Source organism: Eleutherodactylus coqui, chromosome 9, assembly GCF_035609145.1.
Source record: "Eleutherodactylus coqui strain aEleCoq1 chromosome 9, aEleCoq1.hap1, whole genome shotgun sequence".
NCBI lineage: Eukaryota > Metazoa > Chordata > Amphibia > Anura > Eleutherodactylidae > Eleutherodactylus > Eleutherodactylus coqui.
This window is the reverse complement of record NC_089845.1, coordinates 83,946,759-83,964,778: the sequence shown is the minus strand read 5'-3', so window position 1 is coordinate 83,964,778 and position 18,020 is coordinate 83,946,759. Positions and strand designations below refer to the sequence as shown.

Genomic DNA, 18,020 nt, shown 5'->3' with positions numbered 1-18,020 from the left:
ATCTGTAGAGGACCCTGAAGAAGCTCCCATCTTCTACATGGGAAGCAATTTCTGCCTTCAGGCTGCTCTTTCTGGCTTTTATATGCAAGAACTTGCTTTATCCGTATTACTTATTTGCTTAATTTTCTTTAATCTTCACTTTGTATTACTTTTGGTTGACATTTTGGGGGCTTTGGAACCACTCGCCAGTTTTCCATACAGTTACGGTTTCAACATACAATATTTTTGAACACATAACATTCATAGGTACGGGGACGACCACTATATGTTAGGGGACCACTAATGTAAAACATAGCCTGCGTAGTCTTACTAGAGTAGATTAGGACCCTAGATGAATATATCCACTTGTATGGTATACATCAATTTAAACTGGAAATAAAAAATAAAGTAAATGAGGCCATGCTGCAGTTCCCTGTCCGGCCAGGTGGCTAGGAGTGCTGCTGCGCAGGGACTGCAGCCCCATCATTCTCAGCATCAGTGCAGGTCTAACACAGACGACTCCTACCAAAGTGATGGGACCACATTATAAGATAGGAACATCCCTTTAATATATAGTAACTGCTCTCAGACACAGCCTATTAAACGGCATTACCACTGGGATGCATTTTCATTCAATTGGGCCCATTCCAGTTAGCTCACATTTATTTTTTCTTAAATTGTTTATTGATTTTCAAAAATATTATACACCCAAGAGACGCTGTGTTTATTCCATCTTCATGCTGAACTTTGTAACAATAGTTTTATAGGCTGTAGCAACATAGTATCAGGTGTATATAGGATGCCCTCAGCACGTATTAACACATGGAAGAGGAACACATGCAGACACTAGGAGGGAAGTGTGAAAGGAAGGAAGAAGGGGGGGAAGGTGGTAAAATAAGATTCAGTCATATTAAGTATGGTCAAGTAAGCCAAGTCAGGTTATCTGCAGACTACAGCTCTACCAGCCACCCGCATAGCGTTATCTGTCAAGGGGTTTTCCATACAGAAACGATAATCAACTATAACGGTTGGTGCTGCAGTCGAGATGTCCTGGGATATCTGACCTGGCTGCTGAAGGAAATGTTCTGGCATTCCCTTGTTGATGTGGGGTAAAGGACCAGGGATAATGGGTAGCAATGCCATCTGTGGTGAGGACCTTCAGTTGGCGCCAGTGCCTGGTTACTTCAGATGCATGCCAGCACTTCTTGCTAGAAATGGTAGGGTCATTAGGCCTACAAATTGATAGCTAATCTTCCCAATTGGTACTCTCTTGATCTAAGTGACCGCAGCAGCTTCCGTCACAGATGATAATCTGCAGAGGTTACTTCCAAAGCAGTGATGATGCTACATAGAGAATACGTAGGTGTACAGAGGAAAAGATGGACTTTAAAAGCTGTTTTTGGTACAACCGCTTTAATTACCTATCTACAGGTAAGGCGACTGAAGTCTGATGAGTGCTGAGATCTTCACGAATCTTAACATGGGCTCCATGTTCCCCTCCCCTCCTTACTGCACCCCCTCCCCGTGACATCAGATTAAATGGAGTGGCAGTTGCCCATGCATGGTGCCACTCCCTTCATTTTCAATGGGGCTGTCCGAGATAGAGTGCTTGCACTCGGCTTGTACTTTGTATCACAGTATAGAGAAGAGAGGGAGACAGGACCCCTGATCTCAGGATCGAGGGGAGTCTAAGGGCTCGCACACACTTGCGTTTTTTACCGCAAATGTCAATGGGACTTTCTAACGTTAAAAATGCATCACATAAAAATCGCTAAGCACCAACCTGTGATGCGCTTTTAACATTAGAAAGTCCCATTGACATGTGTGTTAAAAAAACGAAGGTGTGTGGGAGCCCTAAGCCCACCAATCAGACTTCTCACCTATCCCGTAGATGGGTGAGAAAAGTTGTTTTTGATACAACCCCTTTTAAGTAGATTTGGTGATTGAATTTAGTTTTCAGCAGTTTAAACAGGAAATAAGGCAACTTACGGACCATGTAGTCCACGGACTGCATCAAACCATGGCCTTAAATCGGGAACAACCTCTGGGAAGAGCCGCGCTCCCGACTGTATAACTTTTGTATATGAACATACACAAAAAGCAGCCCAGCATATACAGTCCCACATACTGGGAAATAATTAGAGCGCTCATCTATATAGTGTAAATTTTACAATATACAGATGTCCTATCCCGACAACCCCTTCGTACATCAGCCAATCACTACACATACTTTCATCTGGCCATACATTGAGCTGTAGTATTAAAGGGCTTGTCCCTCAGAGATAGCCGAGTTCAAGCAGCGGTCCCAGTGAAATAAATGGACCACCACTCCATTCATTCGGGCACACTTGGAACTTCCATTCTCATGACTGGAGGGAAGTTGTACCCTCACCGATCAGACATAGTGGATAGGGAATAAGTCCTTTGGTGGCATAACCCGTCTAAATGAACAGACCCCATACTACACCGATAAGCGAGGCCCACCAGAGTGACTGATCTTTACCGTCGCTCTGCCCTCTCCCATGTATATGTCCTAATAGCGCATTACCGAGGGACGGCCTTGATGAAACAACGACTTTAATTAGTAATAGTGATTGCATAGTGAAAAGAATTCTGTTATTACACTATGAAACAAAGTCCAAAGGGGTGAGGGCTTGTTCTATACCAGAGATTGATAGAGAACAAAAGTTTGATCAAAGGGTCATTAAACAAAGTTCTATCAGACAAGCTATCGAATATCCCACGTACGACGCCAAGGCAGGATTTAATAGTCTCAAAGTTCATTCAGCGCTGATAAATCCTGGAGCCATCAGGCAAGTCTTGTACCTAAGAGAACTCAACAAATCAATTTTCTCCTGCCTTTAAACAGGTTGCCAGGGACCTTTTTTTATGGCTAGTCACCAGGCACTGGCTACCATCATGCATCTATGGCCACTCCGCCACCTCACCTGCTCCTTTACGGCTCTCACAAGCGGTTTTTACCGCATATTACATACATGGGATTTGCACGCATAATAGGCAGTAACTAATTTTGCGTTACTTTTGATGGTGCCTCGCACACGCAGCGTGCAACATGCACTACCTTGACCGTTAATACACAGTCTACGGGGATTTGTTGGCACGCAGCAGTACACACACTGCATTGGGCACAGCTGCGTGCACCTCGTGCAGGATATAGCCCGCAGCCTAGAAGAAAATGCCCATGTGAGAGGGCCTTTATGTAGTGCCAACTGGGGTCAATTTTCTGTCAACAAAGCCATATGAGGGCTTGTTCTTTGTGTGATGCGCTGTAGTTTTTATTGGTACATAAGACTTATTTAAACTACTTTTGTTGTGTTTTTTTTTTACATCACAGAGGGAGCTTCCTCCTCTATGATCGCCATACATGCAGTGATCAATATTGATTGCGGCATGTAAGGCGTTAACGGCAATAATAGGTACACCTACCCTTGCCGATCCCCGCTGTTGCAGTGGGAGGCTGAGTCGCTGCCAGCGTTTGCAGAGGATGGCACGGGCTTAGTCCCTGAGCCCACGTCATCCATATGCTGTAAATCTGGAGCATTTCACATGGACCCTTCAAAGCCTTGATGTACACGTGTGTCATGGGGTGAGAAGGGGTAAGAGAGGTTTTCCAGGATTTTGATGGTATCATTTCAAACAGGCCATTAATATTAGATCTGTTTGAAACTGAACAGCTGGAGACATAATGGCAAGTGCTGCACCTCCTTCAAGGCTTACTGGCACAGCTCGGTACATTGTATATGGATTGTACCTGGTACTACCAGCTCAGTTCCTTTCAGTCGAATGGGAATGAGCTGCAATTCCAGACAAGGCCACTATGAGATGTACAGAGCTGTGCCTGGTAAACAATATAGAAGAGACAGAGCTTGCAGCCCTTCCGTGCATTGATCAGAAGAGGTGCTGGGAGTCAGACCCCTACTAATATTGATGGCCTATCCTAAAGCCCATATATCCCTGCAAAAGTATACCCCCTTAGAAGTGTAAACCTTTATTTAAAGGTTGATGTCCACATCTCTGGGGGATAGTGGCTGAGTTTCTCATGTCCCTCCATACCCTGAGTATCGCCTGATGATCCCAGTGACTATCTACATGAAAGAAACGTATTGGGATTGGATGCAGTGTAGAGTTACAGCAGGCTCAGCCTCCATGAAGTGGGGGCGCTCTTGTCACGGTGATCACTCCACAGATAGGTAGGGCGATTATAGGGCTTCCTACGGGGATAGTACACTATCAGAGCATCGTCTGAAGCCCCTGGGATCTCATCTATATATGTGGTATCATGAATATCAGAGTTTGAATCTACAAATTGAGTACTGGAATACTTGCTGTCTAACTCTAAAGCCCAAGAGTACGCGCAGTATTTATAGACTTAATTATGCATTTGTATCATGGGGTTAATAAGGTTTTAAAGAATCTTTTATTGGCCTATCCTAAAGGCAAGCAATCATTATCAAAGGTTAAATAGTAACGTTTGGAATAACCATGCAATTTCCCTCTTCCATTGGATGCCTGACATGCAGGTCCTAACAAGTGCGCCGTCATTACTAGCTGGATGTACCTCTGTGAGAAGGCATACAGCCAACATATTTTTATGACGAGCCACATTCATTGTATTATTCCTCAGGGAATACAACACACAGGAAGATACTACAGAAGAACTCCTAAGGATTGCTCCTTCCACATTCCTTGGAGATGACTTCTGCTCATGGTAAAAGTTAATAACACGTCTTCTTGTTACCATTCTTGTTATACTAAAGCAATAACCGCTAAGGATGTTCCGTCCGGCCATAGATTTCCTATGGATCAGCAAATAGTGGGAGGTATGGTTGTATGCCGGCCATATTCTATAGGCCCAAGCCAGATCAGAAAAGTGAGAACGATACCCTATAGAGCATATAGACAGGGGTTGTCTCTATAAGAGTCCCTCTAGTAGAATTACTAGACTCTACTAGGGTGCCTTTAGACGAGACGATTCTCATTTGAACGAATGATGTAATTGCTAGCTCATTCGCGTTCGTTCCGCCTATTTAGACAGCTAGATACATCGTTGGCTCGTTCAGATGAGCATTGTTCAAGTCTATGAGAGACTGAACGAGCGCTGTTTAAACTGAACGATAAGTGAACAAGGCAATGATGGTTTGTTTCTCGTTCGCAGTTGGTTCATCTTCACTCATTTGAAGCATAGTCGTTCCATATCGTACTGATACCCGTATGTGAATAGGTCAGTCACTGGTTTTCTCCACTCTGTCTTTCCGGATAACTTAGGGAAGTCTCAAGTTTACATCAGGAGCAAAATATGTACAAGTTTCTTAACACCTTATGTCAGGATTCATCAAGTAGGCTGGTCAGCTATAGGATGCACCATAAGTGTCTATGACCCCCTCAGAAGAACTTTCACGGCCCTTCTTGCGCTTCAAACCACAAAAAGAGGATTAAAATAGCTTTCAAAAAGTGCACCCCCTTTATTTCCCGATACAAAGAAAGCTTTTACAACATATAAAGCTATATCCAGAAACTTGGAGTCTATATGGGCCTTGTATAGTAACTGCTATCAAAAGTGATGGGTGCCTTTAAAATGTAATGTAATGAACGCATGGTTTACAGAAAAACGTTTACTTTTATTGAACCTTAAGGTCCAATGTCCACGGGCGGATTCCATTTGCGGAACCTGCGCGGGAGATCCGCAAGGTAAAGCTGGCCGTAGGTATGCATTAGCATCCGCAAAATAATTAAAAGCATGCGGATGTCATTTTTTCCCGAAGTGCGGATCGCACGCGCAGGAAAATAAATCGCAGCATGCACCATTTTTCCATGTATCCTGCACTGACGGCTTCCGTTAAAGTCAATGGAAGCGATCCGATCGAATGCACACCCGCAGCTGACACTGTGGACGTGCTGTGGATACGTGGGAAAGCAGGAGTTTAAAAAAAAAAAAAGTACTGCGCATGCGTGCGTGACGCCGGCCACCATGCCAAGTGCAGAGAAGAGCCGCAACGGCTTCGTAAAAGTAAGAAAATGTTTTTTAGTCTTCATGGCTGCGGGCACAGGTGGAAACCGCTGCGGGATTCCACACTTGGAAACCGTGCGTGTCTGTGGACACGAGGCCTAAAAGGTAACCACATACATTGGATGGAAGTAGGTTGATGGTCGAACAACCGTCTGGTAAACAATCATTTTGCTGATGCAGGTTTTAATCCATATTGCCTGTTACAGTCGTTCATACTGGTCATAAATGTTCAATGATGCCAGGTGACGGGCAAAAAGGCTTTTTTGGGAGCCATAATGGACAAAAAAAAATTATTTTTATTCTTACAAAAAATATATCTTTGGTCCATCAAAGGATTCCAAACATCGGACTTCTTTGCAGAGGAGTCCAAACAGAGGTGCCAGGCAGCACAGCTTGTCTTCTGGATGGGTGGCTGCATGCTCTGCTTGGGTTGACTACTACCCATACAATACAGTTCCAAACCAGAAGGGACGTTGGAGCAGCACACCAAAGTATGGAATTCCTTCAAAATGGTATTTGTCCAGCTGGCACACACAATCCCTTCTACTTACATTCTACGCCTGGCATTTCTGAGCCTTGGCCAGGCCTCTTTCTCTCATTCTCCAAGTTCAACATATTGTTGATGAAGAGCAACCATACTTAAAAAGTTGCAGGCCAAAAACAAACTGTACAGCAGTGGTACCAATTTATGTGTGGGTTCAGTACAGTTCTCAAGCAAGTCTATGTTTTGGGGTGCTGCTCTGATCGCTCTTCTTCCCAGTTCATTTCTGGGGTGTCGTCAGCCAAGAACGATTGTTCATTGTTAAAGGGGTTGGTCATCTTATATGGAGTCAGTCAGGAGCTCAGTCCTGCGAATAGCCACTGATGGAGGGGCATATGATGCAATCCCATCAATCAGCAGCTCCCACTGAGATGTAGGGTGCCCGTACCATTCTTCTTCCTGGACAAAGGACCTAAACAAGTAGGATGGGATTGCATCACATGCCTCTCCATCAGTAGCCATTAGCAGGACGGTGCGGCAGTGGTCTGAGGAGAAGATATATGGGGCGTGGCTTCAGAAAGTAGGAAAAACTTTGCTGTTCTTCTAAAGTCTGCATATTGGCAAGTTGTAAAACATTCCCCGTACCCACTATCCTGACCAGACTATTAGAATATAAATAATCCCTTTAAATTTCACTTGAAGATCAAGCATTTTGGTTGAAATCATCCATTTCCATCAACTTTAGTCTAATGTGTAAGAGCACCTTTAGGCTCTTTTCACGTTGGCATCATCATTCTATTTCATCAGGGTTACAGGTACAGCTGATCACTGAAGATCCCCTTTAACAGCAGTCACATCTGAATTTACAAGATGCTTTACAAGAAAACCTCCGATGAAACTCTTACCTGTCCCGTTGAGCGTACTGTTCTTATTGGTATACTGTCTAAGCATGTGTCCAATGGTCCGGACGTTGTCCCTTAGCATTATACCTTGGGCTTGCACCATGAAGAGGTAGGTGTTTGCTATAAAAAAAAAAAAGAGAAGAATTTATCATTTACATGTATTAACAGGAGGAAATGCTTAGAATGAACCCTGCCCTTTCCACATCTGTGCTGGAGGCTCCATTTGGTGCGTCTTTCACAGATTCAATGACATTTGCAAACAAAAATAATTTAAAAAATTTGATACAGCGCAGCATGGTAAAACCCATTCTAAGTCAACGGGGTCCGTCAGGCAGCATTGGTGTCCAACGTGTAATGATCAGTCATAGATTGAAAACTATATCTATGATAGAACAGCAAAAAGATCCAGAATACGGATGTGCACTCATCCTATGGCGCTAACCAGTATGACCGGCGCCCATTAATGCCCTAGGGTGCTTTTAGCCAGAACAATAATGGTTCGGTCTAAACGCAAGCCAACAACCGGACGACTAATGAGTGGTTTGCTTTTCGCTCGTCATTCATTTCAGGCAGGCATCATGGTTGGCTCATTCACTTATTGTTCAGTCGTTCTCATTCACTTATACAGAGAGTGTGAAAGACTGAATGATACTCATTTGAACGAGCCAACGACGTGTCTGCCTGTCTACAGGAGGGCGAACAAGTTGATGATGTCACTCGCTCGTTCAAACGAGAATCGGCTCATTTAAAAGCACCTATAGCCTTGCCAATAAAAGTATCTGCATCCATTGTAACAGGCTCCATGTCTCTAGCCTTCCACCCTGGGACCACGCGCTCCCCAGTCTCTAGCCTTCCACCCTGGGACCACGCGCTCCCCAGTCTCTAGCCTTCCACCCTGGGACCACGCGCTCCCCAGTCTCTAGCCTTCCACCCTGGGACCACGCACTCCCCAGTCTCTAGCCTTCCACCCTGGGACCACACGCTCCCCAGCTCCCCAGTCTCTAGCCTTCCACCCTGGGACCACGCGCTCCCCAGTCTCTAGCCTTCCACCCTGGGACCACGTGCTCCCCAGTCTCTAGCCTTCCACCCTGGGACCACGCACTCCCTGCCTCTAGTCTTCCACCCTGGGACCACGCGCTCCCCAGTCTCTAGCCTTCCACCCTGGGACCACATGCTCCCCAGTCTCTAGCCTTCCACCCTGGCACCACGCACTCCCTGCCTCTAGTCTTCCACCCTCTGACCACATGCTCCATGTTGCTAGCCTTCCACCCACCCACGGGTCATGCCTGATGCATAATATTACTGAAAAGCTTGGCACTTTTGAATATCCATTTTTTTAGGCTGTTCCAACGCCACGGTTTACGTTCTTTCATGTCCTCAGCAATTACACAGTGATAAATCATTACGTCTCCGACAAGAGAAGGAGTGTAAACACTCTTGTTACAATGTTACTTATTCACCTAATGGGTCACAGATTAGAAATTAATGCTCCGTTTCTTAGTAACGAATATAATCATCCACAATGACAACGCTTAGTCTAGTAAGAGAACAGTTTTAGGATGGGGTATTACAGAAGGTTTATCAGCATACTCAGGGTCTTGCCAGTCGAGCAGTGGTGGGCATCAGACTTTGCTATTGCATGGGCTTTAGTTCTGTATTCTGCATTGGGGTCTGTACACAGCACTATTATTTTTTAACTAAACTTTACATCTACAGTAGGAAAGCCCACAATGTACTAAATGCTAAATGTGTCCATAGCGCTACATTGGAGACTGAAAAAAGTAGCAATGACGACCATACTATGTTAAGAGTATAAGCTTTACACTATTTAAAAAAAAAATAAGGCGCTACAGAGGTAGCTAATATTTCCACTGTATGGCGTCCTTCACAGGCATCCATTAAATGGATATGTTATGAGCTTTCCAATAGCGTTTCACGACATACAAGTTGCACATTTCCCATGAAAGCCTATGGTTGCCGGATGTGCTCAACAGATGTCCAACACTGGCATCATCACCCGGAGGGTGTAAACTGCTCCTTTTTAAAGTGACCCTCCAGTTTGGTGACAAAATTCCACCCTAGGAATTTCTGTTTTCTGTTGTCCAAGATGCCGAACACAATCTTCAGACTACCTAATCCTTACAGTGTATTGGTAGCATTCAACTACCAAAAGCGCTAACTGCTCTCCAATTGGCCAGTGCTGTTGAGTGATTGGATTGGCCAATGAGAGAGCAGTGCATCTCGAACCACAGGAACAGAGTCGGTAGGGAAGAACAAGTGCAAGTAATATGCCTTCGCCTCCTGCTCCAGGACAGACTTTTTTCCCCAAACCGGAGGGTTGCTTTAACAGATACGTTATCAAATGCCAGGCCACATCCATTAAACCAATACCAGTAGGGTGCAAGAAATTAGCCCGGATCACACACCGCAAGATGCGGGAACTATGCGGATTGTGTAGGAGAATTCAGCAGCAGCATTTTAAGTCTGTTGGTGCATTGTACGGGCCAATTCTACCCGCGTGAAAGCACCCTTATGTCTCATGGCTGACAGGTGTCACATGACTTGAACGGGGTCTTGGGCACCTTTAACCAAACTGTACAAGGTTTTTTGTGCCATTTGGGCTAATAATATGACCAGCTTGTCCCTACAACATGCCGTCTAACTCCCGACACCCCAATAAGACAAATCTGACAAGTAGTATTACATGCTGGCCACTAAGTAAGTTCTGTATAGTTTGTGCCGTGCTTTAGCGCCAATCCACAGATATGTGCCCCACGTGCAACTGTAATCTCACCACCAATGCACTGCTCCCTAGAATCCAGCAGATTTTCCCTTCCTGTTCGTAATCATTTAATTAAGCCCCAGCAAGATAAGTAAAGCAAATGATTTACAATAAAAAGGTACTGAACTCTTTAAAGTAGACTTTAACATGGCATTCAAGTGCGGACTTTACTTTGTTGGGCAAATGGCCAAATATTGTAATGTGAAGAACATGAAAATAACTCCTCACGTAAGACAATTGAAGAAAAGTTTAAAAAAAACTATAAACAGAAAATAAAAACAGATTAGAAGCGCTGTATTATGTGCACAACCTTTGCATGTGTACTACGCGGGGATAGAACCTATGGATTTCAATGGGTTTCTTTACTTGAGCGTATTTTTTTCACATGATTTGGGGGGGGGGGGGGGGGGAATTACACGGCATGTAGAGACTAGGATAGAGTTATTGATTTTGTGCGTCACCGGCGTACAGACGTGGTTTGCAGTCTCCTTGGACAGACCTGCAATCCCACGTTGGGTTGACTTCCTGGATTTCTTCTTGCTCAGCTCCAGCCTTACCTCCCCCGGCTACTATTAGATAGTACCTCCGAGACCATTGTTATTTGTAACTGGAAACCTTGGCCCGCGGCCCAGAAACACACAGTAACTCAATTACATGTCTCCCAAGATGACCCATTCCACCGAGTATACACGGTGCGAGCCGCGCGTGCCGGGCACCCCCAACCACAGTGCCCAGGAAGGCGTAGGGCAGGCAACGTATAGGAAGGTACTCCAGCCATACCCCATAACGGCGAATTATTCATAGTAACGAACCAATTACAAGCACATTCATGACGACTGGAGGCTTTCAAATAGCTTGGTCTTTGCTATATCTTTCTGATGTGATGAAATATAGGTGTAGTGCCTACTGCGTGTCACATATAGCATCTAAACTACAAACATATTCTATAGGTGAATTACACCGGTTTCTCATCTGCGGTGGAACATCCAGTCAGAGGTCTCGTCGCAGATCTGGTGCAAAAAGCGAATGGACCCCATTGTAGTCAATGGGGTCTGTTTGGTATGGTACAGTTCCGTCCCAAGAAGGAGCCGCTTGGCCGCAGGGATTCCCCTTTTCAGTTCTCTGAACAGACCAGGAAAACAGAACCGCAAGGGCAGATGTGAAACCACCTCTAGGGCTCATTCACACGAGCGATATTCTCACACGAGCTTTGTGCAAAGTGATGCGCGCAAATATGAAATCTACATTTAGAGGGGGACATAAAAAGGCATCACACGGCACCCAAATGCAACCCGTACAGGCGTATGAAACGTGCGCCTGAGGATCGCAATTTCACAAAAGCGATGTGAGCAGTTTGTGTATTAAAACCCGCCTGACATCAGCGCATAAAAACACACGTTGGCAAGCACAATACAGAGCCGAGAAACGTGACCGGATATCGCGCTTGCCAGTGTGAATGTGTCCTCAGACAGACACAAACCTGCTGGAGCGCCGTACAGCACGATCCGCGGGCGGATGTTTTCATGAAGAGTTCCGTGCAGTGTGGTTGTACCCGGGACTTGGGTCCACCTTCATTAGAAGATGTATAGACTTAGGACTCATCCACACGGCTGTATGCATACATCATGTATGCACGGACAGAAACACTGTACAATCCTTGCGCATACGGCCATGGTAGCATTTTTTTTTGTGTGAGTATTCACGTGGGGGGGGGGGGGCATGTCCCATTGATTTTATGTGCAATACGTAGTGAATAAGCATGTAGCATGTGTGTTCACTGCGTATTTGCGTAGTCCCATTTACCGCAATGGACAAGGTCGGTCCATAATACAGACCAAAATAGTGCACGCTGCTTTTATATTCTCCACTCCTGTGAAAAACTCAGTTTCAATGCCCCAATGCAAATCAATGGCGATTCAGTGCTTCGTATTCACACCAGCGCAAAATACGTGGCCGGAAGCGATTTCCGGTCGTGTAACTGTGCAGCGTATGTACATGAGCGAAATGCACTTACACCCGTGTGAATGAGCCTTAAAGAGCGTACTGGGTGATTCTTTGGCTAGGAAACCCAAATATTCCTCTGTAGCTAATGAGAACAAAGGCGACGCGCCAGAGGTATTAACCCAAATGAAAAAGCAAATTGGAGATGACTCACTTAGTATGGCAGGTCTACTCAGGAAAGGGCAGGCCGTCACACCTGAAGTCTAACATAGCTCTACTATCAATCAACGAGATAAGCCACATTGATCCCTCGCTGATCAGGACATCCAAAGAGCGTCAACGGGAGATCCGAAAAAAAAATAATAATAATAACTTGGTCACGTACATATAGACAGAGACCAGGAGAGAATAAATCCCGCAGCCTCAGGGATTAGAGGCACTTCATAGCAGAGTCTGGCAAAAACCGCGGTCGTAGGCGATTTCTGGTCGCGTAAGTCTGCAGTGTATTTAGATGACTGAAATGAACTTATGCCAATGTGAATGAGCCTTAAAGAATGTACCATGGGATGACCCCACTGGAAAGCCCGAATATTCCCCAATAACTATAATTTCGGTATGGTTCATTGTGAAAATGGCTACAAAAAGTGTATTAAGCAGATTTATGAACACGGTCCAAAATTAATTCTGCCTGTTGCCCGTAGCAGCTCCTCGTCCTCCATGGATCCACCACACCTCTCAAAGCAGTAGACTGTACCGGGACTTCTAGACACAACCGCCAAATGGGCATTTGTCTGTGTGCCACGAACATGTACTCCACAAACAACGCATGTTTATTGCTGGTGAATATTGGCGATTGGGCTCCTTTACACAACACCAACCTGCTCTTCAGGAGGAGGACGGGGAGGGAAGTGGACGGATCAATCCTGGAATCACAAATTGGTGAAAACCCTGAGACAACCAGAAGTGTTACGGTCAACAAAATGTGTATACAGCAGGGGTTCTCAAACTATGCTCCGCGAGTCACAGTCAGGGGCTCCAACCGAGGGTCCGTGGTGGCAAACCTATGTAGTGATTACCGGAGGGGTGCCACAGCTTCCCGCCGGTAATCATGCAGCAACGCTGATCCAGGTGCACACTATGATGTCAGTGTGCACCCGGGATCCTCCTCTCCTGAGTCCTCTCCTCCTCGGTTCCACAGGAGAAGACAAGGGATGAAACGTTTGTGGCGCACACACTGCTGTCGGTGTGCATCGGGGATCAACACCGAGCAGAGGAAGAGAAGCACAGACTACAAGGAGAAGGTTAGTATATGGGTTGGGGGGATATTATTACCGTGGGGGACACTATTACTACTGGGGCCTCCGTGGGGGGCACTATTACTACTGGGGCCGCAATAAGGAACCAAACAAAAATGTACTTTTACTGCCCTGCTGAGGAAGAGCAGCCCTGACTACAAGGAGAAGGTAAGTATATGGGTTGGGGGGCCATTATTACCGTGGGGGACACGATTACTACTGGGGCCTCCGTGGGGGACACGATTAATACTGGGGCCGCAATAAGGAACCAAACACAAACGTACTTTTACTGCCCTGCTGATGTCGTATAATGATATGGTGCCGGGGACACGGCAGACTAGCACATAAAAGCTAATAGGAATCATAAATCAGAATAAGAGGCAGAGAATTTCCTTCAGATATCAGATTTGGCATTATGCTCACATGGCACAAAAAGGTGACAATTTATTTTTTCCCTTCCATTGAATCACGAAGTTTACCAGATCCACAAAAGCAATCAATTAAAAAAACCGCCCATCTACGGTCGTTGGTTCTGTGCCTTCTAACATCAGGATGTTCTTCAGTGTGTTGGCCGTCTGCCAGTTACTTGTAGGCTCATTGTTCCAAGCAATTCTTTCTGGCCAAACAATTTACTATGCGTCATCATTCATTGAAGATACAAATGTGTGTTTGATATACCAGGACATGCCATTACCGCCTATACAGATAGCATACCTTTTAATGGCCAACAAAAAAGTGATGTTACAGCAAGCTTTCAAGACTACTTAGGCCTCCTCAGCAGGTATGATATCAAGCCTGATGAAGAGACTCCAGTAGTCTCAAAAGCTTGCTGTAACATAATTTCTGTTAGCCATTAAAAGGTACCATATCTAGAATATTTAGTTTCTTTTACAGAGCGCAATGACAATCTGAACACAAACATATAGGTTTGGGATAAATATATTCTATATGGAGGGGTCATTGACATTCATGATGTATAGATACCCTAATCTGGAGGCACTTGGTCAGGTGATGTGACTCTTTACTTTAATATATCCAAATAAAGAGCAGTGAGAGAAATAAATATTACACAAGACTAATAGAGTATGAATAGCAATAAAGCTATAGGTAAATAATAAACTCCAAGTGTGGCATTTATCCCAGGACACTACTGACGGGACTAGAACCAGCAGACACTTCCTTGCACAAACATACAGTACTAGTGAAGTAGATAACCGGAGCACTCGGGGCCCAATATTTCCAAGCACTTTAGAGCACCAACGCGGTAGATTTCCTTTTTTTTTTTTTCAACCTGCATTATTGAAATTTCAGATAAAGCGGACTTCCATTTCTTTGAATACTGCTGCTGGGCTTATAAGACATTGAATACACTGCACTACTGGTACTCCTCTTATTATAGGCCAACAGTCCTGATATTAATGTGTTCTCTAAGTGCCCTGAGTAGTGAGGCCAGTAGTATGGGCAAGGGAGTGCAGTTACTTACTGACTGCCACCGATGACTCGCCAGAGTGGTGGGAGGCTCTGAGCGCATCGTTGCTGGATCGGCAGGGGACTGAAGATGTAAGTACTATTCCTTTATATTAGGTGACTGCAGTTCCACCGTAGGTCTAATTAAAGGAGTTGTCTGGGCGGTTAAAAAAAAATTAGGCTGCCGCACGATCTGCGTTACCGCTACTGCCACTCACCGGTCTCAGCAGTCTTGTGCTGTGCATACTAGCATCACAGCTGAGGCCAATGATTGGCTGTAGGAGTCAAACGCATGTAGGGCAACTGCTTGCTGCAGGAAAACGGACACCGTCTGGGACCACCGAAGTGTTGGCGCTGAAGTAGCAGGGGGTTTAAAAGGTCAATAACAGTATTTTTTTTTTTTCTATAACATCTCATGCTCTTCAGTTAAAGGGGTTGTCCTGAACGTTTACCACGATGACTTGTCCTCATTAACCCATTACAATCCAATTTTGGATTCAGGGTTTCCTAGGGGGCTTTCTCTTTCTGCCATTATACAATGGCGCCATCTGCTGGCTAGAGCCAGTACTGCAGTATGTGACATGCTAAAGAGGCCCCCAACAACAGAGCAGCCAGTAATATACAGTAAGAATGCCCTGCTAGATGCCTTCCGACATCCGAGCTATACAGCCTTCAATTAGAATGTCTTTAGATGTCAGACAGTGGTTTGGAGAGGGTTAAATAGTTGATCGGCTGATATCCACCAATCAGCTGACCCCCGGGCCTGCTGTCCATGCAGACAGAGCTGGAAGCAGATAGCACTGTGTATATTGCAGTGGCCTGGTTTGGTACTACAGGTATGGTTCCATTGAATTCAATAGGACTTGTGCCTGCAGTACCAGACCAAGCCACTGCAACATGGACATAACTAAGTGAGGGACCCCATCTATGTTGTCCTTCTACCCAACCAGGACTTCTAGATATAGGTGGTCAGCTATAGGTGGTTAGAGGAAGACAATCCTACTTGAAAGGCATAAAGCCCTAGATAGTTCCTAAAGTCTGCAGTATTTTGCCAATCCCTGCTCTCCACAGCAAAGAAAACGTTCATTTCTAATGCAACGTTAAAGTCACTGGAGTGAAGATGCGGAGCGGCACTTCGATATTCCACATAATGAAGACAATTTGCCAGCAGAGACAGGATAGCGGATCTGGATGCCTGTGGAGCACTGAATAGGGGCGCCCCAATACCCAATGCATTACTAGTACAGTGCCAGTATGCAGGGACCGCATAGAGCCGGGGTTGTAGATTGCATCTGTGTATATACATGCAGATACTAAGATGCAAATAAGGCTTTATGCAAAGTGCAATGAAATACTGCAGTACAGCAGAGAAACACTGGCCGGAAATCCAGAATCTCAGCAGAATATGCTTGCAGATATAATAAAAGGGATCTTCTTTCTTCTGTACCTTTAAAAATGGCCATAGTTGTAAATCCCTCCCCCCCCCCCCCCCCCCATGATCCACTAAGAGTTCTAATATTTTGGAGTACATGGGGAGATAAGTGCCTCTATAGGGAGGCAAAAAAGATGCATTATTTTCTCCCTTTGCATTGGGGTGCAGTGAATGACATCCTGGCTTACTAGGCGGTTATTAACACCATATTACTACCCCTGAGCCACTTATGAATGATCAGAGGACTGCCAGACGGGATCTGGGTGGGGCTCTGATAAGGAGAGCCAATAGCTCATTTGCGTGTTTGAGGCAACCTTTGCGCAATCGCACACGACTTGTGGTTTGTCACACACCCAACGCTACGTCGCTCTTCCTTATCAACCATTGTTGGCGATGTATGCAGCATTGGTTCGGCATGACAGCTATAGCAAATAAGGAACTGCATGCCTGTTCTAAAAGGAAAAGCACATAAAAACTAGACAAATGAAAGTAATGCCTTCCGCCCTGTGCCGTCCAACACCGATGGAGACGAGGCACGTCAGAAATGATTTACTGCATCACCACCCCACTAGTGAGGGGGAGAGCAGACGGGAAAGGTGGGCGATGGGGAAGATTGTGGAGGTCAGGGCTGCAATTGCGTCATACACTAGCGCAAAGAGAAATGCAGCATGTTCTATTTTGCCGTGTATTACACACGAGAGAGCGCATTGTTCTCTAAGGGCGCTTATACGCGCCATCGCAAAGTGACAGCATGGGAGATTTAACCCCTTAACGACCAGCCCATAGTGTTTTTACGTCCTCCCGAAGTGGGCTTTATTCTCTGAGGACGTAAAAACATGTGTCCTGCAGAGAATAAAGCCCCTCGGGCTGTGGACGTGACAGCTCCATGCTGTCTGTGCCCGCAGGTAGCCGACAGCATGGAGCTGTCATCCCGAGCTATCCAATGGATAGCAGCGATCGCGAAAAAGTTTTAAAAGTTTTTAAAAAGTGCTAGTTTCACCTCCCCTCATGGATCGGATCCGTGAGGGGAGGTGACAATACTCACCTCGGGTCCTCTGCGATGTCCCGGGACCCGAAGTGCCCGTCTGCGCATGCACGTCCGATGATTGACATCGGGCGCGTGCACAGAGGGGCTCGAGCCCCGGGAAATTCAAAATCCCTTTGCTCCTGGCTGCCATGTGTAGCCAAGAGCAGAGGGATGTCACTGGGGACATGATCACTGTCATCCAATGGATGACAGTGATCATGTAAAGTTAAAAAAAAGTGTAAAAAAGTTATTAAAAAGTTTTTAAAAAGTTTAAAAAGGGTACGTTTCATCTTCCTTCACGGATCATATCCGTAAGGGAGGATGAAAGTACGTACATAAGGCCCCCAGATTTATCCACGGACCTTACCCCAGCTTCTGCGCACACGCCCGTCGCCAAAATGGCGGACGCATGCGCAAAAGCTGTGGATTGCCAGGATAATTGAAATTCTCCCTGCTCCTGGCTACAAAACTGAGCCAAGAGCCTGGAGATTTCACGGGGGGCCGCAGTGAGCGGTTCCTGATCATGGGTTTGCCGTTATACAATGGATAATGGCGATCACGTAAAAAATTTTTCAAAAAAAATTGATGTTTCATCTCCCCTCACCGATGCAATCGGTGAGAGGAGATGAAACTTTTTACCGGAGGCCTCCGTATTTGCACCCCGACGCGATCCTTATCCGTGAACT

At 45.5% G+C, this 18,020-nt stretch overlaps 1 protein-coding gene across 1 annotated transcript in view; it reads right to left on the bottom strand.

Annotated features, from left to right (window-relative positions):
• B4GALT6 (beta-1,4-galactosyltransferase 6) overlaps nucleotides 1-18,020 on the bottom strand; it is a 79,887-nt gene that overhangs the window by 25,707 nt on the left and 36,160 nt on the right. Inside the window, exon 2 of the mRNA XM_066579641.1 lies at nucleotides 7,394-7,510. Within this exon, the coding sequence (XP_066435738.1) occupies nucleotides 7,394-7,510 (117 nt within the window). The remainder of the gene's footprint in view (nucleotides 1-7,393; nucleotides 7,511-18,020) is intronic.